The sequence below is a fragment of the Lipotes vexillifer genome, unplaced genomic scaffold (assembly GCF_000442215.2).
Source record: "Lipotes vexillifer unplaced genomic scaffold, Lipotes_vexillifer_v1.1 scaffold370, whole genome shotgun sequence".
NCBI classification, from domain to species: domain Eukaryota; kingdom Metazoa; phylum Chordata; class Mammalia; order Artiodactyla; family Lipotidae; genus Lipotes; species Lipotes vexillifer.
The window spans coordinates 2,517,087-2,541,334 of NW_006772699.1; the positions used below are offsets into that span (position 1 = coordinate 2,517,087).

General features: G+C 45.3%; 1 protein-coding gene across 1 annotated transcript in view; it reads left to right on the forward strand.

Moving 5' to 3' along the window:
- Positions 1 to 24,248, forward strand: part of DOCK2 (dedicator of cytokinesis 2) — a 424,501-nt gene that overhangs the window by 46,093 nt on the left and 354,160 nt on the right. Inside the window, exons 9-19 of the mRNA XM_007447828.1 lie at positions 1,430 to 1,511; positions 6,760 to 6,895; positions 9,002 to 9,077; positions 10,853 to 10,929; positions 11,517 to 11,642; positions 12,893 to 13,017; positions 18,217 to 18,315; positions 20,021 to 20,093; positions 20,206 to 20,309; positions 22,080 to 22,263; positions 22,488 to 22,585. Coding sequence (XP_007447890.1) covers positions 1,430 to 1,511; positions 6,760 to 6,895; positions 9,002 to 9,077; positions 10,853 to 10,929; positions 11,517 to 11,642; positions 12,893 to 13,017; positions 18,217 to 18,315; positions 20,021 to 20,093; positions 20,206 to 20,309; positions 22,080 to 22,263; positions 22,488 to 22,585 — 1,180 coding nt within the window. The remainder of the gene's footprint in view (positions 1 to 1,429; positions 1,512 to 6,759; positions 6,896 to 9,001; positions 9,078 to 10,852; positions 10,930 to 11,516; positions 11,643 to 12,892; positions 13,018 to 18,216; positions 18,316 to 20,020; positions 20,094 to 20,205; positions 20,310 to 22,079; positions 22,264 to 22,487; positions 22,586 to 24,248) is intronic.

The window sequence follows — 24,248 nt, forward strand, 5'->3', positions numbered from 1 at the left end:
AAAAAAAAAAAAAAAAAAAAAAAGTACATTTAACTTGATTAAATTTTAACCATTGGTTAATCTGGGACACTTTTCTTTTTGTTGTAAGTTCTATTTCCCCCTTGAACCTTGCTCAGACTGCTCTTAATAGTCTTCTAGGGGTGAGTGGAGAGAAAAGAACAAGGCATCAGAGAGAACAAACCTCTAAAAAGAAGGCAATTCCCTTTAACTTTGCTGAATTCTCTTATTATGCCTTTTTTGGGCTGACTTGGTTTTTGAGTTTTATTTTGTTTGTATCCTGATTCAAGATAACGGGCATTTATTTAGAACCAACTATATGCTCCTGGATGGCATGGAAAACTGAACGGCTCAGCTCAGCAAACTCTACCAAGCTTCTCCTAAGTTAAAGAATGCTAGATTCCCTGATCTTGTCGATGCAGCTAGACTGACTAGTATGAAGCACACAGGGTTGTGTGTATGATTGCTAGAAGATGTGTATTGATAAATGATCAGATGTCAGAACTGTGTGACTGCCCTTCATAAAACCTGTCAGTGGGTTCTCATTACTATCAGGATCAAGTCAAAATCCTTGAATGGCCTATAAAGTCTACATGGGCTGGCCCATCTTTCTAATTTTTCTCTTACCATTTTCCCCTTGGATCTGTCTTTTAGGTGCATCAAGCTCCGTCCTGTCTCAGGGCCTTTGCACGCATGTTTGCTTTGCCTGAAACATTTCCCTTTCCCTCTCTCTTTTTCCTGACCAACTTTATTTACATGTCACATCCTCAGCAAAGACCTCCCTAACCACCCAGGCTAGGCATGGTTCTTCTGATAATACATTCTCACAACATCCTGAACTTTTTCTTTGTAGCATGATTGCATATAAATAGTTGCCACGACTGCCTTTAAGTCATTACGTAAGTGTATCTCAGATAATGGCTAAGGCCCTCTATGGTCCAATCACAGTGTGAGATTCCTTCAAGGAAACGGTCCGACATCTAATGGGTAATTTAAAATAATGCAGATCTCTACTCAATCTTGAAAGGGGAATAGGGTGGGAAGGACAAATACATTCTTAATGCCCAGCAAAACGTACAAAAATCCTTTCCCTCTCACTTCTGCCACTCTTTATCACCTCTACAGAGAATGCTGCTGCTCTTCAAAAATATTAGCTAGCTGGGTTAGAATTTGCTTACTAGGTGGCGGAGGGAAAGTGGTTGTGAATACCAAGTGTTAGTAATTCCTTACCCCTGCTTGTCTAACATCTGTCTCCCTGACGGGACTGTGGTCTCCTGGAGGGAGGGACAGACAGGGAGAGCCTGTCTCAGACACTCCCATGTCCCCAGTTGCCAGCTTGGTGTTGGGCGCATAGCAGAGGCTTGGTGAATATTTTTACCTTATGAATATTGGGACCCCTAGCAGTAATGGGTTGCCACCCCTCTTCCCACAGTGAGAACTACCTGGTGCGATGGGGCAGCAGGGGCTTCCCAAAGGAGATTGAGATGCTCAACAACCTGAAGGTGGTCTTCACGGTAGGTGTGCACTGTCTTCTTGTACCACATCCCATACTCACGGACATGATCTTGGAGATGGGGCTGGTCAGGTGGTCAGGAGGGAGCATGGCCTTGGTGCAGAGCTGTGTTCTGGGCTTTTTGTAAAAGGAAGCTGTTGGGAAGATGGATCTCCTCCTTGCTCTCTCTTCCTCGCTCCCTTTCTTACTCACGTGTACACAGTGCGGAGCACCGTGTACACAAACACAAACCTCTTCCAGCAATAATGTCTAGGTGAACTAGGTACAGCAGCTACTCTGATTTTCTGGTTGATTCATGGTTAACTTGAGTTCCTGACTTTGGTTCAGACCGTCTAAAAACCTTTCCAAAATACATCGGATGAAAAAAGGCCTTCCTAGAACGTTGACTGCCTTGGTAAATTAGACATTCTGAACATAATTAAGTCATAGATGACTGAAGATCTTACGATTCCCTGGGATCATCCTTCTAAATACCAATACTCACCAGGCAAGACATAACAGAGAAATGTTGAAATCAATTGCTATTTGGATGACTCATTTCTGAGAGTAAACTGGCTTTTTAGTTGTAGAAAGGAGAAACAGTGGAAAGAAGGAGATAAGAGTTATCATTTCCAGCAGAAACCCCTCTCTTCTGTTTTCACCGAGTGGTGTCCAGAGTATGATCTTAAGATATCAGAGGATATTGGTGTTTTCTGCAAGCGTCTCTGGGGAGAAGAGCATTTATGAGATTTTTCACTGTGTCACCTGTGTTAGCGGAGGGCGATGACCGAGGAGGAGCGAGGGAGGGGTTTGGGCATTGCAGAGCGACCGACATGCTGGATTAACCTCCCTTGCTCCACAATAATTTTCCAGTTACAGGCCATTAAGTTCTATGTCTTATGTTATGTTACAATTAGATTGGAGTGCAGCTGATTTATTTTGTTTGTTATTTCCTGAAAAATGGGCTAGGGGCATGGAATAAGATCATAGATCCTGATTGCTTAGACAAAGTTTTCTTGGCATATATAAATGTGCCTCAGTGCCGTTTGTCTATAATTAGTTAGAAGGAGGAGCCTATTTATTTTCTTGATAAATAGGAGCGTCCCACGGGGCTTCCTGATTAAACCAAGAGACAGATGTTTCACAAGCGGGAGAGGGACAGGGAATCAATCAGTGGTTCATTTTGCAGAGAACCAATTCATGATGTAAACGTGCAGGAAAGGTCATCAGTAAATTTGTGTCGCTCAGTAATAATGAGAATGTGATCCTGCCTTTGTGGAATTCTGCCTGTGCCACCACCTCTTCTTGACACGACACAGCAAACGAACTTGAGAGCCTTGGTTGACTGGCTTAATGGGTTGACACTTCCTTCTCTTGAAATGATGGGAATCTTCATTTCAGGACAAGGAACGTCATGGTGCTCTAGCTTCTTTTATTGACTCAAGAGCTACCCAATGAGCACCTACTGTGTGTAAGCTCTGTGCTGTATCTGGGGATACAGCAGTGAGTAAGCTGATAGGCTCCTGCCCTCGGGGTGTGATGGGGGGAATTCAGAAAATAATTAAATGAATAAATAACCAAGAGAGATCTCAGAAGGCAATCCATGCAATGCAGATAATTGAAACAGGATGATGTGATGGCGTTTGACTGGGAATTACTTTCAGTTGGGCATTGAGGTGATGTTTTAGATATGAGATACGACTTGGCAGGCACATGCCTTGCTGGCCTCATTTCTCTTGTCTCTGGATGTCAGCTCTTCCTAGTTTCCTCTTTGGAGGCAGAGCCCAAGGAGCTGGCACGTGGGTTGGGCTGATGGTGGATTTTCCCTTCTGTCTGCTTTATGAGCATTCACCTTCCGTGGCCCTGCAAGAGGAAAGCGCATATACCGTGAGGTTTCCTAAGACTTTGCCCAGTTTGGGGGTTGCTGCTAACACATGGGGGACAAGACTGAACAGTAAAAGGAACACTAATGAATTACTAAATCTGGTAGCACGTCTTTTAAGTTTCGTGTCTCAGCTTCCCCAAACGTCTGAGTTTTGTGAGGCCCAAGTGAGAATGATTGGGAGACACCGCAGACTGAAGCCTAGTTCTGAGATTGCCTGTTTATGCACTCTCCAGAGAATGACCCGTGTTCAAGCATTTTTACTTGCTCTCATAGCAATAAGCTTCTCTAGTACCAGGGCCTCTGATGAGGAAGCTCTTAAAGATCTGGTGTCTTCTTTTGAGCAAGTGAAATTTTTTCAGAGAAGAGGAGTGGAAAAAGGACTTACCTAGGAATCTTAAATAGTTATCTAGTGTATTAATTTGCTAGGGCTGTCATTACAAAGTACCATAGACGGGGTGGCTTAAACAATAGAAATGTATTTTCTCACAGTTCCGGTAGCTGGAAGTCCAAGATCAAGGTGTTGGCAGTTTTGGTTTCTTCTGAGGCCTCTCTCCTTGGCTTGCAGATGGCCACCTTCTCCTTGTGGGTTCATGTGACTGTCCTTCTGCGTGTCTGTGTCCTAAACTCCTCTTCTTATCAGGACACGAGTCATACTGGATTAGAGCTTACCCTAATGACCTCATTTTAGCTTAATCACCTCTTTAAATGCCCTGTCTCCAAGTACAGTCACATTCTGAGACATGAAGGGGTCAGCATATGAGTTTGGGGGAGACATAATTCATCCCATAACATTTAGGAAGGAACCTGTCGGGTGGCAGGGCTTCTGTGTCTCTGGAATGCCTCTGAAAGATACCAATATAGATATTTCAAAAGTATAAAAAGTCCTAATGGGAGGAGGGAAGTAATTAGGGATGGAGGTCATTGTGAGGGAAGCAGGACTTGAGCTGTTAAGGATGGAAAGGATGTGGATATATAGAGGAATAAGGGGTAAACTTTAGAGGTGGAGGTACAGGTGGGGGGCTTAGGAGGGAAGATCTAGAGTTGAAAGTGAACATTGTGTGTTTGTGGAACAATAAAGAAATCTTTGTGACAAAAATAGAGTACTTGCATGTGGTGAATAGTGGGGAATCAGTGGGATAGGACAGCTGGAAATATATTTTGTCTAGGACATTTCACGTCAGCTGGGGAAAACTAGCACTGACAGGGTAGCAAATAGCGAGCTATTAACATTGTTGCAGGGAGAGAAATGAAATGATGAACGTGGCTCTAAAGATGAGTTTTAGGGGGATTTCAGGGTGGGTTGGAGGAAGGAAGCAGGCAGGCCAGAGAAGAGGCTGTCCCACCATCTGGATGTGAGATAATTGGAATCTCAAACTCAGCTGCCTGCTGGGCAAGGCGGGAAATGCAAATGAGTGGAGGGCCTTCCTTGGTCAGAAAGCCGCCTCTCCCCTACCTTCCCTCTCTCCCTGCCCAGTGGGGTTACTTGGGAGAGTGGAGAAGCAGCTGTCCATTCCTCCAGCTTTGAAAGGACAGCCCTTGTATCAGTGAAGAGTCTCCAGGGAAGTTCAACCAGGAAGATACGTAAATAGGTAGATTTGTTGTGAGGATTTGGCTCATGTGATTGTGGGGGCTGACAGGCTTGAAATCTGTAGGGCTGGACGGCAGGCTGGAAACTCAGGGAGGATTTCTATACTCTAGTCTTGAGGCAGAATTCCTTCTTCGCTGGGAAACCTCGCGTTCTGTTCTTAAGACCTTCAACTGATTGGACGAGGCCCACCTACATTAGGGAAGGTGTGTCCTTTACTTAAAGTTAACTGATTGTAGATGCTAATGAGACCTGCAAAATACCTCACAGCAACATCTAGACTAGTGTTTGATCAGGCAACTAGGCAGCATAGCCTGTCCACGTTGACACATAAACCCCGAAGCAGGAAGCTGTGGACCACTTTGAGGCCATGTCTTGTTCCCAGAGACTCTGCACACCCCTCCCTCTTCTTCCCACACCAGCCACAGTGAGAGGCTGGGGATGGCTGCTTTACCCAGGCCCTGTCTCTGATGTCAGCTGACAGGCTGCTCCCAGTACCTATGCCTGCGTGAGGATTAACTCAGAAGAGAAGCGACTGTTCTCTAGTGAGGCCAGGCCCAGGGATGTCTGCTCTGGTGCCAGCAACATGCCTTGACGTCCCTTCTCCAGCTGATCTCAGCTGGAAGGGGGTGCCAGGAACACTGAAGCTTTTAGATTTGAGCAGGGCACTTGAATGCTGAGGTAGTCCAGGTGGTTTCCCCTCCCGTGTGCCTTTGGATGGTGAAAGAAATGTATTGTGGTGGTTAGGTGGATGGACTTTGGGGTCAGAGCGACCAGGCAGTGTCTGCAAGGACTGAGGTATGTCCTCGGGGAAGACCCTTATCTTCTTTGTGTCTCAGTTTCCCCATATGTCAAATGGGGCTGCAGTAATAGTACTAGTGATGGGACTTTGGAGTGTTGTGAGGGATCAAATAAGACGATGACGTGTGCAACACTGAGCACCGGGCTTGAGACATCAGCGTAGTTCACGGTTTCAGCGTTCCTCCTCCTGAGCGCACAGTTGAGTGTAATTCCCTGTCCCCCTTGCAGTTACGTGTGGCCGCGGCCCTTGCTTTGGCCACTGAAATGGAAGCGGAAGTGATATGCCTCTCTTCTGGGTGGGAGCTTTAAGAGCCCGTGAGTGATTTGCCCCGTTACCTTCCCCTGCTCTGGGGACGGTGAATGCACCTGTTGTGACAGGACAGATCCTCCATCAGCCAGGGTCCCAGAGTGTGTGAGTGGAGCCCCCCGCCCATCTGCACTGGACCGGTGGCCTGAGCTGGAAATAAACCCTGTTGTGTTAGAAGCTCTGAGATACTGGGGTTGTTTGGTGTCACAGTAACTCAACCCCGAGTGATATACATGCATTAGGTGCTCAGTAAACGGTGATTGTTAGGATTTTTCCTTCCTCCTTTTGCCTTCTCCCTCAGAGGTGCTGAGCAGTGACCAGGTGGATGGAGTCATTTGCCGCGAATGCTATTTTTGGATACATCAGCTGGTATATAGGGACGGCTACCTGTACAACTGATACTGTACCTCTATTCTTCTCTTCCCATCAGTTTGAGGTGGAAGAATCAGGATTGAACACCAGAGCCCTGTCACCCAGTTTCCTTTCCAAAACTCACCTTTCTTATGTGTGAAACGGGGGTGATAGCTTTGTTTTCCACCTTTCCCAGGACTAATTGTGTGATTGGTCCATGTATGCTAAGTGCTAAGCACCAACCTCCCCCCACCCCCAGAATTTACTATTACTGAGTTTGCTTTTCTACTTTTTGTTCATTAAGACACATGATGTGTAACTGTTCGTTTCCTGCCTTACAGGATCTTGGAAACAAAGACCTCAACAGGGATAAAATTTACTTGATTTGTCAAATAGTCCGAGTTGGGAAGATGGATCTTAAGGATACGAACACAAAGAAATGCACGCAGGGACTGAGGCGGCCTTTTGGGGTGGCAGGTAATGACACACCACACAGCACTAACTGTTACTGGAGTGCACAGTTCATATGACTGAATTTTGAAGATTTTTTCTTTTCTTTCGCTCTCCTCCTTGCCCTCCCCGCCTCAAAAACTTAGGCCAGACAACCCCCAATACCTACATTTCTCGTGACTAAATCAAAATAATTGGTACCTAAGTCTACATTTATGCTGAAGACGGTGAATAATGGAATCCCCGTGTCTGGAGCAGAGCGCTGGGACCACAGTGCAGTCTGAGCAGTCGGCACCTTCACTCCCCAGCACAGTGAGAAAGGAAGAACAATATGGGTGGGATCTAATTATGAGGGGAAAATCATGTTTAAAAAAGTATCCAGGACAGGAAATGCAGTTACACAGAATGAGTCACCCACCACACATATAAATTCCAGCTGGAAGTGGACGTGTGGAGAGCTGGCGTAACCGAATGAGGCTGCTTGAGTTAGTAACATCACCTCCACATTTCTCTCCAAGCCTTAACTCTCTTGGGGGTTTCCAAGACTTCATCATTCTTGTCCCACTTTTACAGCTTTTGTTATATTTGACTATCACTTGCACTATCATTTACCCAATATATTTTCTCTTTAGGAACCTTCTTTATTTAAACTGAGGTACATTTTTTTTTCTTAAAAGACAGTTTTAATACCTGTGGAAATAGCGGTTCGATATGTGAGTTCTACTTCTTTTTATTAGAGTATAACATTTTAGTTGTGTACCATTTATAATCCTTGCATACCATATCTAAACCCAGTGTTCCAGGTTTCTCACTTCAGGACACCCCGATCTTCTGTTATCACAAACCAGCTGGCTGTCCAGTGACTCCCCTGGCACTGCTTGCAAAGTGGCAAAGCGGAAGAAGTTAGCTTATACTGAGCCAGCTGGTGTTTCAACTTAGCATTATTGCTAGCTAGCTAGCTAGGCCATCTTGGACAAGCATATTCCCCAGAGCCTTAGTTTCCTTATCTGCAAAATGAGGGACTTGGACCTGGTTGATCCATGACTTGGTCTAAATTCTCTGATTCTATATGAGGGACACTTTGGGCATCACAATGTCCCTTTTAAGGCAGTGAGGGTCCTTCAGCCTTACTGCAAAGTGTGTCTTTGTGTCCAAGTGTAGCTGGCTCTCTCTTTTGGTTTCAGGTGACAGCAATCTGGTGTAACTGAAAGGTTTAGGAATAGATTGCTTCAGGCATAGCTGGATCCAGGAACTCAAATGAATTTACAGTATGAAAAACTCTGGAGCCAGAGGGAGATGGTTCTACCCAAATCACTCTCACTGAGAATGGGCAAGGGGGGGTTCTGTTCATCAGAGAGAATGGATGCCGGTCAGGTTCAAATAACAGTTTCCCCTCCTACTCTCAGTTCCCTAACTCCTCTCTTGAGCTAGATGCAATCACTAGTTGATTATTACCCAAGCAGTTTTAATGGCTCCCTGACTGGAGCCTGGAGTGTTTGAGGAATTTCATGCTACTAGGGTTTTGGCTCTATTGGGCTAGCATGTCTCAGCGCTCCTCCCCCTGCCCCCATTTCTATAATCCCTGCTCTAGTGCAGGAGTTCTTTACCTTGGTTTTTTATGGACCTTCAGTGGCTGATTTAAGAAGAAGTTTCAGAGGAGCTAGGATCCCCCTGGAAATGCAGGGTTCAAGGATCCACAGATAACGTGTCTGTGCGTATGAGCACGTTTACGAAAAGAGGGTGGATAAGTCTTCAGATTCCACAGGGAGTCACCGCGCTTGGGTTTTGTCAGCACAGTAAACATCCAATACAAACGTGTCAGGTCCAAACCTAATTAATTCCATAAGCTTAATTCCATAAGCATGGCTCTGACTCTTTCCTTTTGGCCTCTGCCAAGCCCTGGGTTCTTGGATGCTTCCCTGACTGTTGACCTCCCAGCCCGGTTTGCCCAGAGGTGTTTGCCAGTTGTTGCCTGTGACGAATCTTTGCTGTCTGTATATTGTCTCATGCTGGCTTGCTTGCCTTTTTAGGCTTTCCTGTCCCAGCCTCCTGCCCTACAAGCTCATCCCATGGTTACCCTTTCCTGGGAGCAAGAGGGCTTAAACCATTAATTCATTTCTCTTTTCTTTCTAGTTATGGATATAACAGACATCATCAAGGGGAAAGCAGAGAGTGATGAAGAAAAGCAGCACTTCATCCCTTTTCACCCGTGAGCGATTTCCCATTTCTTTCCATTCTCTGAAACCACATCCTTTCTGATTGAGGGCCACACAACAGCAGGGTGAACTGATTCCCTGAGTTGATGATAGCCCAGGTAGGACCTCCCAGGAGGAGGGCAGGTTGAGAATGATGGTCTCAGTGCTGAGGCATTCAAAACCAAGCAGCTTATACAAAGAGCTATTAAAGATCAACCATAAGAAAATAACCCAATTTAAAAATGGGCCAAAGACCTTAACAGACACCTTACCAAAGTAGATATACAAATGGCGAATAAGCGCGTGAGAAGATGTTCCGCATCAAATGTCATTGGGGAAATGCAAATTAAAACAACAATGAGATAACTACTACATACCCATCAGAGTGGACAAAATCCAGACCACTAACGACACCAAAATACTGGTGAGGATGTGGAGCAACAGATATTCTTATCCATGGCTGGTGGGGATGCAAAATGGTACAGCCACTTTGGAAGACAGTGTGTTGGTTTCTTCTAAAATTAAACATACTCTTACCATATGATCCAACAATCATGCTTCTTGGTATTTACTCAAAGAAGTTGAAAATATGTCCACACAAAAGCCTGCACACAGATGTTTATAGCAGCTTTATCCATAGTTGTCCAAACTTGGAAGCACCCAAGATGTCCTTCAGTAGGTGAATGGGTAAATAAACTGTGGTACATTCAAGACAGTGGAATACCCTTCAGAACTAAGAAGAAATGAGCTATTAAGCCACGAAAAGACATGGAGAAACCTTAAATGTGTATTACAAGTGAAAGAAGCCAATCTGAGAAGGCTACATACTGTATGATTTCAACTATATGACATTCTGGAAAAGGCAAAACTATGGAGACAACAAAGAGATGAGTAGCTATCAGGAGTGTGGGAGGGATGGACATATGTTATTATTATATTTGTCCCAACCTACTGAATGTACACCGCCAAGATTGAACCCTTAGATAAACTGTGAATTTAGGGTGAAAAAGAAAAACCAACCAGCTTCTCACCTATTCGTTCATCAGATGTTATTTATTCAACGGGCTTTGACTGAAGGCTGGCAGAGGGCCGGGCATCGTGCCAGGCGTGGGGGGATGAGGTGGGGAACAAGGTCGACGTGGCCCTGTCTTCCTGAAGCTTATGTTTAGATGCAGAATTAAATGAACAAAAGATTAAGTATGACAGGGACCATGAAGCTGTGAAGCAGCAGCGTATCAGGAGCATATAACAGGAAATCAGAACCTAATTCTTGCGGGTAGAAATATCCATGACTTTAGAGGAGGGTAGTGAGGAGGGTGAATATCCTTTTCCTTGATCTGAAACAAGTTTGAGAAAGCAGGGCCCCCAGTTTGAGAACTTTGTCCTTGTTTGTCTAAGGAGGATGGTGTTTTGTTACAGATAATGAGGTCAGTGACCCTAAGTCATGGGATTAGGACTTAGCATGAGCAGCTAAAGCCTTTTCCACTTTGCTGAGCAGATACTCATTTTGAGGGCTTGGGAATCCTTCCTTTTTAAGAGTCTTCCTAGGAATAAAAATGGCCTCTACTTGTAGCATTGGTATTCCCCAAATTTCAGAGCCATGTTGCTTTGTGAAAAGAGAGATGTGCTTCTTGATGGCAGGTGCACTCTCTGAGCTGACATGGGCAGGCTCACTTTTCACCTAAGGTGTATGGAGGGGTTGGGCAGCTTTCTGGAGCCCCTGGAACCACAAGGTAGGGACCCCACGAGGGTACCACGCAAGTATTTTGTGCTCTCTTTTCCTTTCTAGGGTGACAGCTGAGAATGACTTCCTGCACAGCCTGCTGGGCAAAGTCACAGCCTCCAAGGGAGACAGCGGAGGGCAAGGTAGAGTGCCAGCAGGCCAAGTGGGCTGGGCCTGGCTTCAGCTTGAGAGCCCTTGATTCTGTGGCAAACAGATGAAACTCCTAAACCCTGGGAAACATAGCCTTCCTTCCAGACAGACCATTGTGAGGAATGGGGGAGTGTGATCTACAGAGCTGGACATCTCTAAATGGGAGGCAGAAGGAGGCATGTCCTAGTGCCTGAAGGAAGAAGGGAATTGGTATAGCCTATCTCCTATGTGTCAGGCACTGTAAAATGTTTGCTTGTTCAATTTCGTCCTTCCCACGGTCCTGTGAGATAGATGGCGTCAAACCCACTTTACAAAGTCTGGGTTTAGAGGGGTGCAATGATTTGACAGAAGCTGACCCTGCCAGAAGTAACCTGTGGGATTTAAGTTGGAGGTGTCTTGCTCCAGAGCCCCTCTGCATCCTGCCTTGCATCCTCCCCCGGGGCTGGGTCACTGCATCTGTGGCCACTTGTCTGTGCTTCCATGGTCTCCTCCAGAGAGAGACCAAGGGGAAAGATGATGGGAGGGTGAGGCTGAGGGAACACCTGGAAGTTGACTCTTCACCATGAGTGTTCCCTTCCAGGCCTCTGGGTGACCATGAAGATGCTTGTGGGTGACATCATTCAGATCCGCAAGGACTACCCACACCTGGTGGACAGGACCACCGTGGTGGCCAGGAAGCTGGGCTTCCCGGAGATCATCATGCCAGGTTCTCCTTCCCCCTGGGCGGGGCTGGGGGTGGTCTAGCTAGTGTGATCCATTTTCTTTTTAAAGAGTCAACTGCTTCTCTTCTACTGCTTTTCTCTAGTTCTCTCTCTGAAGGCGACCACTGAAAGCAGTTGTTGTATATCTAAAAATCTTCTTTGCATTCACATAATAAACACAAACACATAAATACACACACATGCACCCACCCCCCCCACAAATGGGAATCACACTTCATATACTTTATATACCATTACTTATTATACTTATAAGTATACTTAGTATACTTATTATACTTATAGCGTTCTGCAGCTCACTTCTCACTTAATAATTTATCATGGACATCCTTTCCACTTTACTACACGTGGAATAATTTCACTCCTTCTGGGGTGAATACTGACGTTCTCTTAAATTGCTAAGCTATTTTTTTTATTACCAAAAGAGTCCACGCTCATTGTAAAATGTCCAAATGGCATGAAAAGGTTTAAAGTGAAACCTTAAAAGCTCTCTCAAATCTTTGTCTCCAGAATTAACCACGATACGTATTTTCCAAACGTGTATGTAATGAAAGAAAGTAAATGGGACTGCATGATAACACTCTTTTGAAACTTCCCTCTTTGCCTTAAACTTGAGTCTAGGACTTGTGTCCATAACCACTCTCGCTGACTTACCTCTTCTTTCCACAGTTGCATGATGGTCCACTGGTGGTGTAATTTATCTATGCCTGCTTCACTGAGACATCAGTCCCTTGTGCATTCCCCTGTAGGGTTTTCAGCTCTCACGCCCCCCATTCCTGAAGACCCTCCACACCTCATCCCTCACCCCATCTGTGTTCCTCGGACACAGAAAGTCATTCTGTCTGCTTCTGCACAGTAAGAGATCTGCGGAGAGAACCGTCTGTGGTGGTTATTCATGCACCAAGATCAATCCAATTGGAGTTTGCCTCTGCCTTCCCAGAAGGTGTCACTAGAGGATGAAAATTAAATGATTTTTAATGGAGAAAAAAATATGGCCAGTGGTGACCATCCTACCTCCCTTTTTGCAACTGATTTCCTACTGTTCCTCCATCCTCTTGTTACCTACTGCTCCAGCCTCCCTGATGAAGTAAAAATGCTTTTCCAAATCGTTCTGATTTTAACTTCATTAACAGACAAGGTGTGGCACTTCCACCAGCTCCCCAGCTCCCCGCGCCCTCTAGTCAGTGCCTCTCCTGCTACACAGACTCCAACTGTTGTCTCTCTCCCTGTGCTGCAGGGGACGTCAGGAATGACATCTACATCACTCTCTTACAAGGTGACTTTGACAAGTACAACAAGACCACTCAGAGGAATGTGGAAGTGATCATGTGTGTGTGCGCGGAGGATGGCAAAACGCTTCCTGTAAGGGACCCTGCTGTTGCTCTGGGTGACAGGGCTCCCCTAGAGTGCCTCTGTTCATAAAGATTTTCTTTTCCCGTTCCCGATCCTGCTCTCTAAATGCCAGGGGCCTGCAGGGTGGTGTTGAGTAAGGGGATCTACACCTTTAGAGCTTGGCTGGCACAGTAGCCCGTAATAAGACCTGGTGTTGTTCTTTCTTTACACCAAAGCAGTTGGCTTTTCAGTGTCTGTCCCTTTCCTTTCATGACCTCTTCTTCTTTGTTTTGCTTGGCACCTCAGTTTACAGGTTAGCTTTTCACAGTTAAAATGTTGTTCTCATGGAAACCTGAGCTGGTTTATTCAGGCAAAATTCCATGGCAAGAAAAAGGATCAATACAGAGCCTTGGGCTGGTGTGAAGACTCAGGATGTCCTCAAAACAGACATTCCCAACACTTAATCTAACTCCCTAGCACTCAGCCAGACATTCTGGTGGAAAGGTTTATCCGTAAATTGGTCTCCAGAGGGCCAGCAGAGTGAATTCAAGAATGCAAAGCATATTGCTATATTTATACAGCATATGTCCTGTACAATATTTGTCATGTGTGTTTACATTTATTTACTTATATTTCCTTTAAGGTTGTCAGCAGTTGTGTCCAGTGTGTGGGAGGGTTTTGCTTCTCAATTTCTCCTTTCAGAGTACTTAGCTGAAAATAAAATCAGCTCTCAGCAGAAGTTTCAGCGTGGGCAGATATTCCTCTTAGGCCGCAGTAGGTGATCAGATAGCACCGGAGGGTAGGGGTGTGAATACTGATAGATCTGCTGCTTTAGCCTGGGGGCCTGGAGCTCAGGCAGATTTTGCTACCCTCTACCTACGAATAACTAGCATTCACAGAGGCATTGCTACATGCCAGGCACTGTGACAAGTATGATGCATTACTGTTATCTTCCCCATGTTTACAAAGGGGGAAACTAAACCTTTGTCAAGTGAAACAACTTTCCCAGGGTCATAAAGTTAGTATATGGCAGAGATGGGGTTTGATTTCAGGTTCCAGTCCCTCTTATCAAACACTTCACTCTAATGCCTGTACATTAAAAAAAAATCCTCCAATTTATTTCTCATTTAAAAAATGAGGCTAATAACCACTCCCATCAAATTCTGGGAAGATTCATAATTATTTTTTAAATTTAAAGAAATCATCGCAATTTCCTTTTTGTTCGGAAACACTGGTCCCATTAATTAATATCTAGTTGAGCAAAATCCAAGGATTTAACTTAATCCTCTTTTTGTTGGCTTTTGAAACTTTTCTGAAAAATAAAATAAGTAAGAAACACTTTGCTCAAAGAAACACAAAGGAAGAGCAGAGGGTTTTTATCTGAAAGGGAAATTGGGTTTCACAAATGTATAGACCATGCTTTGAAGTCATTTTTATCCAGCTACCTGTTGGAGAACTTTTTAACCTCAGCCTCATTTTTTAAAACACTGATGTGCTTGCCTTCGATGTTGCCGAAGGTCAAATTAGAAGGAACATTTAATGGGAAAGCAGACCTCTTATCTCGTTTCTGAACCATTTGTACTTCCGACTCTGCCATCCTTTCGTGTCACACCCAACCAGGCTGAACAGACGCACTTATCAAAGATGAATATATAGGCAGGAATTTGGGGGCAGAAATGGAGAGGTAACTGTGGGGTACAGTGATAATTTGCAGTTTCATCTATGAGGGAAGTTATGGGGGAGTTCAGTTGACTATTGAAAATTGCTAAGAAAGCCTGTGGGAGGCTTTTCTTTCTCTACTTGCAGAAATAAATATTACTGCCTGATTAAGTGTCAGGCAGCACACTTAAACGTTCCTGTTTGTTGTTGGTGGGAACAGTCCCCTTTAGGGGTATCGATTTGTCCTCCCGCTCTTAGGAAGAGTGGGGTCGGAGGATAGAGTAGGTTAGACTTGTCCTTGGCTCACTTTGGGGTCTCAACGACCTTGCTCGGGAGGACCCATAGCAGAGAAGCTAATAGGCTGGGCTCTGAGATCAAACTGACAGCAGTCAGATCCCACCCTCCCCTCCTATTAGCTGTATGATCTTGGGCCAAGTTTACATGTCTATAAAAGAGGAATAATAATCTCTTCCTTGTGGGGTTGCTGTTTATACAGAATGGTAGGTGTAAGGCACCTGGTATGTAGTAAATACTCAGCAACAGGAAGGAGGTAACATTTAGGAAAAGCAGACCAACTGCGGGTTGAAGCCCTGGAAAGGATCTGAGGGGGTCAAACGGACAATCCAGCGGGGATACCCAAAGCAAGTTCAAGAAGTAAAAATGCTCAGGTGCCGGGCTGAGAAACCTCTGCTCTTCTGAGACCAGTCAGTCTACAGGGCTGGAGGTAGGGCCTGGGGGGCAGTGCTGTGTAGTGGTTAAGACATGACCTCTGGGGCCAGGCATCCAGGCCGAAAGCCCAGCTCAGCCCGGATTAGCAGGATGACCTGGAGCAAATTACATAATCTCTCTACGCCTAGGAGACTCTGTCTGAAACTGAGACCAGCAGTGGCACCTTACTCTGGTGAATGCCAACTGAGGTAATTGACATAACAGGTGTTCACTGAAGTTCACTGTTACCAGAAAGGTAGAGCCGTCGCAGGCTTGGTTACTGCCTCGTGGACACCAACTGGCATCTTCCCATGAAAAGACCGACCTTGTCAGCCTAAAGCACTTCCTGGCTCTCGAAATGCGTTCACACCCCTGGTGTCATTTATTCCTCAGATGATTCCTACGAGGTAAACAAGACCTGTGTTTGGAGCCTGATTTTTCCTCCTGCTGAAGTGTGTCCACCAAGGCTAAGTCGGCATTAAAGTTTCCAGGCTTCCTTCTACTGACCTGAAGCCAATTAGGGGCTCTCGTTGTTAACAGGGAGCCATGGGGGTGGGCAATGGGGAAAATTATTGAATAGGTTCACTGGAGACAAGCACAAATCTATATTTTCCCAAAAACCGGCCCCGTCCCTGGTCACAATGCTCTTTCTACACACCCAGTGACATTCGGTTTTATCTCTGAAGTGTTGAGAGGGAGGGAGCTGTCTTAGGTCTTTCTCAGAATAATACTGAGACTGTTTTCTCCAGCTTTAGGCAATCAAAAATTTTCATCATCGGGATAGTTTTGTGGGATTCAGCTGAGCTACAGAAATGCTAAGCCCATCATTGTCACTAGATATAAATCTTAGGAGGCTGGAAGGCATCTAGGTTGTTACAGAGGGAACACCGGGCAAAGAGAGGGTCTGAGACATAGTCCTGGCGTTGGTACCTTTTGGGGCAAGTGACGTAACCTCTCAAGGTCTCAGTTTACTCAGTTTTGAAATGGGGATGATGACGGTAATCGTCAGAGGTGGTTGTGAGGATTGAATTAAGTGAGGCAGTTCGTGTAAAGGGCTTAGCACAATGCTGGACACAAAGCACTCTCTAAATGGTTAGGACAACTTTGGAAGCAAGAAGTTCTGAAAGGCTCCATACCATTGAAAATTAAGAGAGTTGTATGTCTTCCCTCCTTTGCAGTTCCCTGGTTGTCCTTGTTTTTTCAGAGATACGTTTTGAAAGGATGCTGTAGCCTTATTTTCAAATGGGTTTGATCTGGCCATATGTAGCATCAGTCAGTATTGAAACTGAACTCATTCTTTCCCTATAGCTCAGAAGTACAGAGGGACAGAATTATCCTTCCCACAGCTTAGCTTGCTTTCCCAGGGGCCCAGAGTGGCCAGCTTTGGTCCTTCAGCCTGGTGGGGAATCCACTGGAGAATCTGATGGAATCTAGTGAGAGTCATGGATTCTCTCACCATAAAAGTGCCCAGAGGCACACAGTTTTGTAGTTTGGGGGCTTGGGGCTGCAAAACCAATCCTCATGTCCCTAGATCTCTGAAGACTTGAGGTTGAAATCTCTTGTTCTGGTATAAAAACTGAACATAGGCCCCTTCTGAGTGACCCTACCTTAGATCTTGTTTTGGGGCCAAACAACTGGAATGAACACAGAGATAGAATTAGGGGTTGGCATACTGTATTGCAAGGTAATTCCTTGTTACTCTGAGGGTGATTTTTTAAGAATAAATATCCTATGTAGGTATGCTTGCTCTGTGCTCACTCTCTCTCAGAGCGTCCTTCCTGTGTTTCTGCTCAAAGCCAACTTGGAACCTTTCTTCAAGAACTTCAACTGTCATCACCTCCAAGAAATATTCCCTGAGTCTTCAGGGGACACTGAAGTGTCCTTTCTCTGTGCTCCATAGTATTTATTATATAGTCAGCCCTCTGTACCTGCAGGTTCTGCATCTGCAGATGCAGAAGTTCAACTGTACTGCACTGCTGACACTGTTTTATATAAGGGATGTGAGCATCTGTGGATTTTTTTTTTTTTTTTTAATCAGTGGGGGGGTTCTGCATCTGCAGATGCAGAAGTTCAACTGTACTGCACTGCTGACACTGTTTTATATAAGGGATGTGAGCATCTGTGTTTTTTTTTTTTTTTTTAATCAGTGGTGGGGAAGGGAGGGCCCTGGAACCAAGCCCCTGTGGATACCAAGGGACAACTGGATACGTATATCTGTCATCACTTCACATTGCCTAGTGATTTGTCTGCGCATATAATGATTCCTACACCACACTGTGAGCCCTCGTGTCAGGTTTACTCTCTGACTCACGCCCGTATCCCAGTGCTTAGCGTGGGCCTGGTACCTGGAAGATGCTCCCTAACTGTGGGCTCGTTTAGCCCCCTCTGCCCATGTGTCTGTCTGAAACCCAAGCTCCCTCCCCTTGCCCAGCTCCCGCCAGCACCTGGGTGTGTTAGCATCAGAAATCCATCAGAACGGGCTGCTGCTTGGCTGATCTGAGCCTGTTTGGTAACTTTGTGCAATTCAGATGTAGGAAACAAATAGAATTAATGACTGGCAGCGTGCAGCCGCTCCAAGGCTGGTTACCATTGACAATAGGGCAGCCACGTCATCTCCTACTGCGCTTCAGTGGTTTCCAGAATGCAAGTAATAGAATTTCTATAGTTAAGCAGCTGTCGCTCCCAGGCCCCAGCACATTCATGTATAAATCCGTAATGTAGAAGGGCACCTGGCAGAAGGCTTAAAGAAGGCAGGGTTATCCCAGGCCCTGTGGCCAGCCTTGGCCTCGGCACCAAAATTGCCCAAGCATAGAAAATGACAATTCTATAGTGTTTTCTCTGTTTTCATTTTTCTTGGGTCAGAATGCAATTTGCGTGGGAGCTGGGGACAAACCTATGAATGAATATCGGTCCGTCGTGTACTATCAAGTCAAACAGCCACGGTGGATGGAAACAGTCAAGGTAATGATAATGATGATGATGATGATGATAATAGTTGGGGGACTCTAAGACTCCCTAAGATCTGAAACAGTAGCCTAGCATGTCTCTGGTGGTATGTCAGGCAGTGGAAATAGTGGCCCAGTGGGCGACCGCCCGGTTCTCTTGATCGCCCTTCACCCGCCCAGCAGCTGTAGCCACCATGGCATTGTCAGATGATCTTGTGGACTGTGCTCAAGCCATCAAGTTGTGTCGTTCTGCTCAGGAGTGAGGAGTGACAGAGCTTGGGAGCAAATGTGAGGCTATAAAAAGCTATTTAATGCCTGGTAGATATGCTGTTGGGAGGGTACCTCAGATGGAAGTGGCATTAACCACAAATATTTGCATTACCAAATTGTCACACTGAAGCAGAAGGGAATATCATGCATTGGAAGTGGAGTTTGGAATTAATTTAGTGGACAGTGAAGCTTGATCACAGCTTCAAATGTCTCTGCCTTGTAATTAATAGCAGTCTTTACTCACTCTGTGCGCTGAACCCAAACTGAAGATATTCATAAGACTTCCTTTTCAGAGGTGGCTCTTCAAACCTCAGTGGTTCTTGCGTTGTCACCTATATTCCTGTTTTCCTCAGTGGGTCTCCCTGTACTCACTCTCTTAAAAGTGATGACCTACCCAACTTTGGGGTCAGAGAGCTGTTGGACCAGGTTGTTTTCTCTTCTCTGTGCTCTCTTGTACCCCACTTATATCTCTGCTAGCCCTCATCACATGGTGATAATTATGTGTTGCCCTGTGTGGGCCATGAGCTCTTTGAGTGGGACGCTGCCTTACGTCAGCATGGCCCGTGCTTCACATGATTGTAGCTTATAGTATTGATTGAATATGCAGTGAAAGAATGAATTGGACAACAGCTGCCCATGTGACTGTCAGTTCTTGTGCTCTGAGACACACAAACAAGTGGTGGACCTCTTTGGGCTCAAATTTCATTTTCTGGAGCAGAAAGTATCCACAGAAAATCTGAGTGGTTTTCTCACAGGTAGCTAAGCTTCTCTGTCTGGGCCTGAATTGTATAATACAGGGATGGCTGTGGGGCTTTGGGAGGTGGGGTAGTCCAGAGACAGGCCAAAAGCACCTCAGTCAAGGGTACAGCAGACCACTCACTGGATAGTGAAACTGGGTGACCAAGGGGTGATTGTGTTGGCCCAGTCAGTGTCCTTGGAGGAAAAACCAAAGATGGGAACGAGGCCTAGGATTTTCCCGATTATGATTGGATTCAAGCATTTTTATTAATTTACGTAAATGACAGTCCCCCAGCAAGCCCCCTAACGGGCACTGTTAATTTTCTAAGCCCTGCTGCAACTGCCCAAACTCCTGGAGTGTGTAAGGAAAATGTGCACTGTGCAGTCTGCAGTGCATTAAATCCTGCGCTAAAGTTATGTGACTTTTATATCAATTTGGGGAGATTCATTTTTCCTCACTATAATTTACAGATCTCTTTTCATTGGCTGGGAATGCAATTTGCCAAATGGATTACATTTGGTACTTTATTTTCTCTTCATAGCCAGTTCTTATGTAATGTATTTACAGTTCATCAGGCTTGATGGCTTGGTAATAAATCAGCACGCGGCACTCTAAGTTAAATGGTCAGGCTGCCTTTTGCGGGGGGGGCGGGGTGGAGTGGGGAGGGCTCTTTAACTCATTGTCTCCTGAGCTCTGGTCTCTGCCTATTGAGGTGGCCGTCCCTATTGAAGACATGCAGAGGATCCACCTGCGATTCATGTTTCGACATCGGTCATCCCTGGAATGTGAGTGCCCAACCAAATGGCATCTCTGCAAAACCCCTAAGGGGAGAGGGGTGGGATCCTTGGGTGGCCCAAGTATCATTTTTTTTCCTGACCTCAACAATGCTATTTTCAGCTAAGGATAAAGGAGAAAAGAACTTTGCCATGTCCTATGTGAAGTTGATGAAGGAAGATGGGACCACTCTGCAGGACGGATGCCATGACTTGGTTGTCCTAAAGGTACCATGAGCTGGGATTAACTCTGCAGTGGGGAGCATGCAGGAGGTGAGGGGGAGATGGCAGGATGGCTTGGTAATTAAGAGCAGGGACCCCAGAGTCACACACATAGGGGCTTCCCAGCTGTGAGGCCTTTTGTACAAAGTCTTAACTTCTCTGGGCCTCCGTGTCCTCATCTGTGAGCTCTCAGTGAGTAACTGTGAGGCTTATATGAGTCAGTGCATGTAAACATGACATTGATGGGTACATGGAATTCTCAGTAAATGGAAGGTTATTGTTACATACAGAGTGGGCTTTGACTCTGTTAAGACACCTGGAGGATGTACAGAAGACCAGCAAGTAATATTTGAGAGATTCCTCACTGTAGCTAATGGAAAAAATATCACAATTTAGGGTCCCGATCCTGCTATTGACTAAATTGGAGTCATCCCACGTGTCTTGCTGAGTCTCAGTTTCCTTTTCCTTAAGTGGTGATGGCCATGTTTATGACCATAAGATGACCCACGCAAAAGGACCATGTAAAAGAGTATAGATGGCAGCTGCTGTTATTTTTACGTCACGAGACTTGCACTGTTCTCTAGAAGTGGGGAGGTATTTTCCTGATCTTACATGCGTGCTTTCCCACAACCACTCCTGTGACAGTGGCGCGTCTCTAGCTAGCCCCTGGCTGGAGGCAAAGGGTATGGCTGTGAAACAGGGCAAAGCCTAAGTGGTCAGCACAGGGATCAAACCCTTGCCCTTGGCTTTCTCAGCATTGGAGGTTGGAGTTGCCCTCTTGCCTGTGGTCTGCATGGCACACACAGCCTCATCAAAGCTTCACAACAGGGTACTCTTCTCTGAGTCTCTTCGGCTTTTCCAGAACACCCCTTTTCCTTCTGTACAGGCTCTGTTTTCTCATTTTTGACGCGTCAAGGTAGTTCTTGGTTTAAAAGATTGTGAACTCGTTGGGGGCAGAGTCCCAGTTGCAGTCAGTTTTCAATTTAGTCACCCTCCTTAAGCCTCAGTTTCCTCATCTGTAAACTGGGGATGATAACAGTATACACAACAGTAACAACTGTTGTGAGGCTTAAGTGACATGAACTAAGGCATACAAAGCACTTAGTGCAGCATCTAGTGCAGAGTAAGGGCTCAGTAAATGTTGACTGCTGTAATGCCTACCTCTAGTCATTCGTTTCTGCATGCCAAGGGACTTATGTGTCTGCCATTTTACTAAGTGTTCTATATGCATTATGCCATCTTGTCTGCTCCAGGTTTCTAGAAGTAGGTAATATGGTTAATTCTCAGTTTAATCGTGAGAAGAACGAGACACAGAGAGACCAAGGAATGTGTCCAAAATGACACAGGCATGTGAATGGTAGAAGAGGGTCTAAATCCCATCACCTTCAGAAGCTGTAGTGCCTTTGCTGTTAACTTCTTCTTTGAGCTGATTCCTTATCCTGCTGGTGGGCTTGTTTGTGTTAAGATCTTATAAAACTTAGAATGAATTAAAATATCCCGTTTGGGAATCTTCAGTTCCCTCTGTGCCATTAATGAAGTCCACAGAGCCTTCAGGTGGTTGATCAACCCCTTTCCCATTAACGTAACCTTGGGTTCTCGCCCATTTTGTGGAGAAACAGCCCTACCTTACCAGCTGATGTTCACGGCTCCTCTTTTGATGTCCCTCATTGTTTCTGATCCTCTCTACCCACAGTGGGTAATCTGGCCACTGCAAACCCTGTGTAGCATTGGGTGCATTCCCTTGGCTTGGGGAAGTAACCAAGGTGTTGTTTCCAGGGGGACAGCAAGAAGATGGAGGATGCCAGTGCTTACCTGACTCTTCCTTCTTACCGACACCACGTGGAAAACAAGGGGGCTACCTTGAGTCGAAGCTCCAGCAGTGTTGGGGGGCTCTCTGTCAGCTCCCGGGATGTATTCTCCATTTCTACACTGGTGTGCTCCACAAAGCTCACCCAGAATGGTATCGGAAACATTGACAGCTCTGTGTGTGTGTGTGTGTGTGTGTGAGTGTGAGTGTGTGTGAGTGTGCGTGTGAGTGTGTATATGTGTGTGTGAGTGTGAGAGAGAGAGAGAGTGTGTGTGTGTGTGTGTGTGTGTGTGTGTGTGTGGGCAGGCCAGGGGAGGTCCTGATACAGATGGTTTAGGCCAGTGATAGTAATTCTGCTTGTCTGGGCTCTATTTCAGTGGGTTTGCTGGGTCTGCTGAAGTGGCGGATGAAGCCACAGCTGCTCCAGGAGAATTTAGAAAAGCTGAAGATTGTCGATGGAGAGGAAGTAGTAAAGGTCAGTGGGGGCTCATTCTGCCTCTATGCATCCAGCAGTGACAGAGCCGTAAATCACGGGTGGTGTCAGGGGAGAGATGAAGTGCTGAGGGAGATATAGGACAACTTTGCCTCTGACAATGGGTTACAGTGTGCCAGGTCGGCATTAGAAGCCTCTATTGGTAAATCTGGGGGATGATACGGTTCAGTGATGCTGAATCTTGAGCAGGAGAAAAGTGCGGTTGTGCTCAGTCTCTGGAAATAGATCAACTTTGGTGTAGATCTCAGTTCAGCTGCTTGCCAACTTTATGTGATAGTATTATCAATATAACATATTTTGCAGGGTTGTGAGCATTCAAGATGATAAATATTTAAAAATTACTCCACAAGTCTCTTACACATGATGCACAATAATTGAACTAACGCTTATGAAAATGCACAAAGTTCAACAAATAGTAACTATTATTTATTTTTGTTGTTGTAAGTTGCTATGGTAGTATGATCTCTTAGTATTATCTACATGTTGCTGTTAGAAATAAAAGGTATTCTTGGTTTCTGCTGCTTCGAGAATGTTATGTATTAAACATGAGAAAAGGAAAGACATCAGCGCTCACGTTTTAGGTGAAACAAGCAGAAAACGATGCAAATGTCAGACGTATTGTTGTGTCCACACGGTGGTGGAGAATATAGTGTCTGAAGCGCAGATCTAACGAAAGCAACTGTCTCTCCAGCACTATGAATTGGGACAAGTGTTTCCCAGAGGTCCTGGTGATCTTGTTTCCCTTGGGAACCTGGTACAGCTAGAAACTCTGAGATTGAACATCTTTATGTAGTAGCTCTGTGTTTCGACTATAGGAAATATTGACCCATCTCTTAGGAGGGAGGGGTATCGAATTTTAGTCAATTGCCCATACATGGAGAAGCAATGGTCAAATTTCCAGATCAGTGCTTTAACTGTGCACTGTTGACCCACCCACCTGGTTCAACAATGGCAGGGAGATTCCCCAGACATCCTTTTATAAGGCCTGTCACCTTTGGCAGCCTGGAAAAGTCATCTGAAAGGGCATTCTGTGGTCTCCCTTTTGCATTCTTTTTTTCTTTTTTTTAGAAAAAAATTATTATTGATGTATACTCTACATATAGTAACATATGTACGGAGCACGTATCTTAAGAGTACATTTCAGTGTATTTTTACACATGTACACAACTGTGTACCCACCACCTAGGTCAAGGTACAGAACATTTTTACCATTGCAGTGGGTTCCCTCTTACCCCTTCTCCGTCAGTAACCTATTCGGGGATAACCACTAAGCTGACTGCCATCATTATGGATGGGGTTTTTGCCTGTTCTTGAATTTCATAAAAAGAGAGTGATAATGAATAAACATTTCTGTGTCTGACTTATCTTACCCTGCACAATGCTCACAAGAGTTATGTTCGTCCTTCCACGTTGATGTAGTTTGCGCTTTTTTTTTATTGCTCTGGAGTGTGTGTTCTATAATGTGAAAATGCCACCCTATAATTATCCACTCTTCTGAAGATGGACAACTGGGTTGCTCCAAGTTCTGGCTCTTGTGAGTAAAGTACCTGGCCCTCCTGAACGTGGCACATGGTGGATGTGTGCCCTCATTGTCTTGGGTAAACACTGATGAGTGGGACTGCTGGGTCACCTACACTCTTTCTTA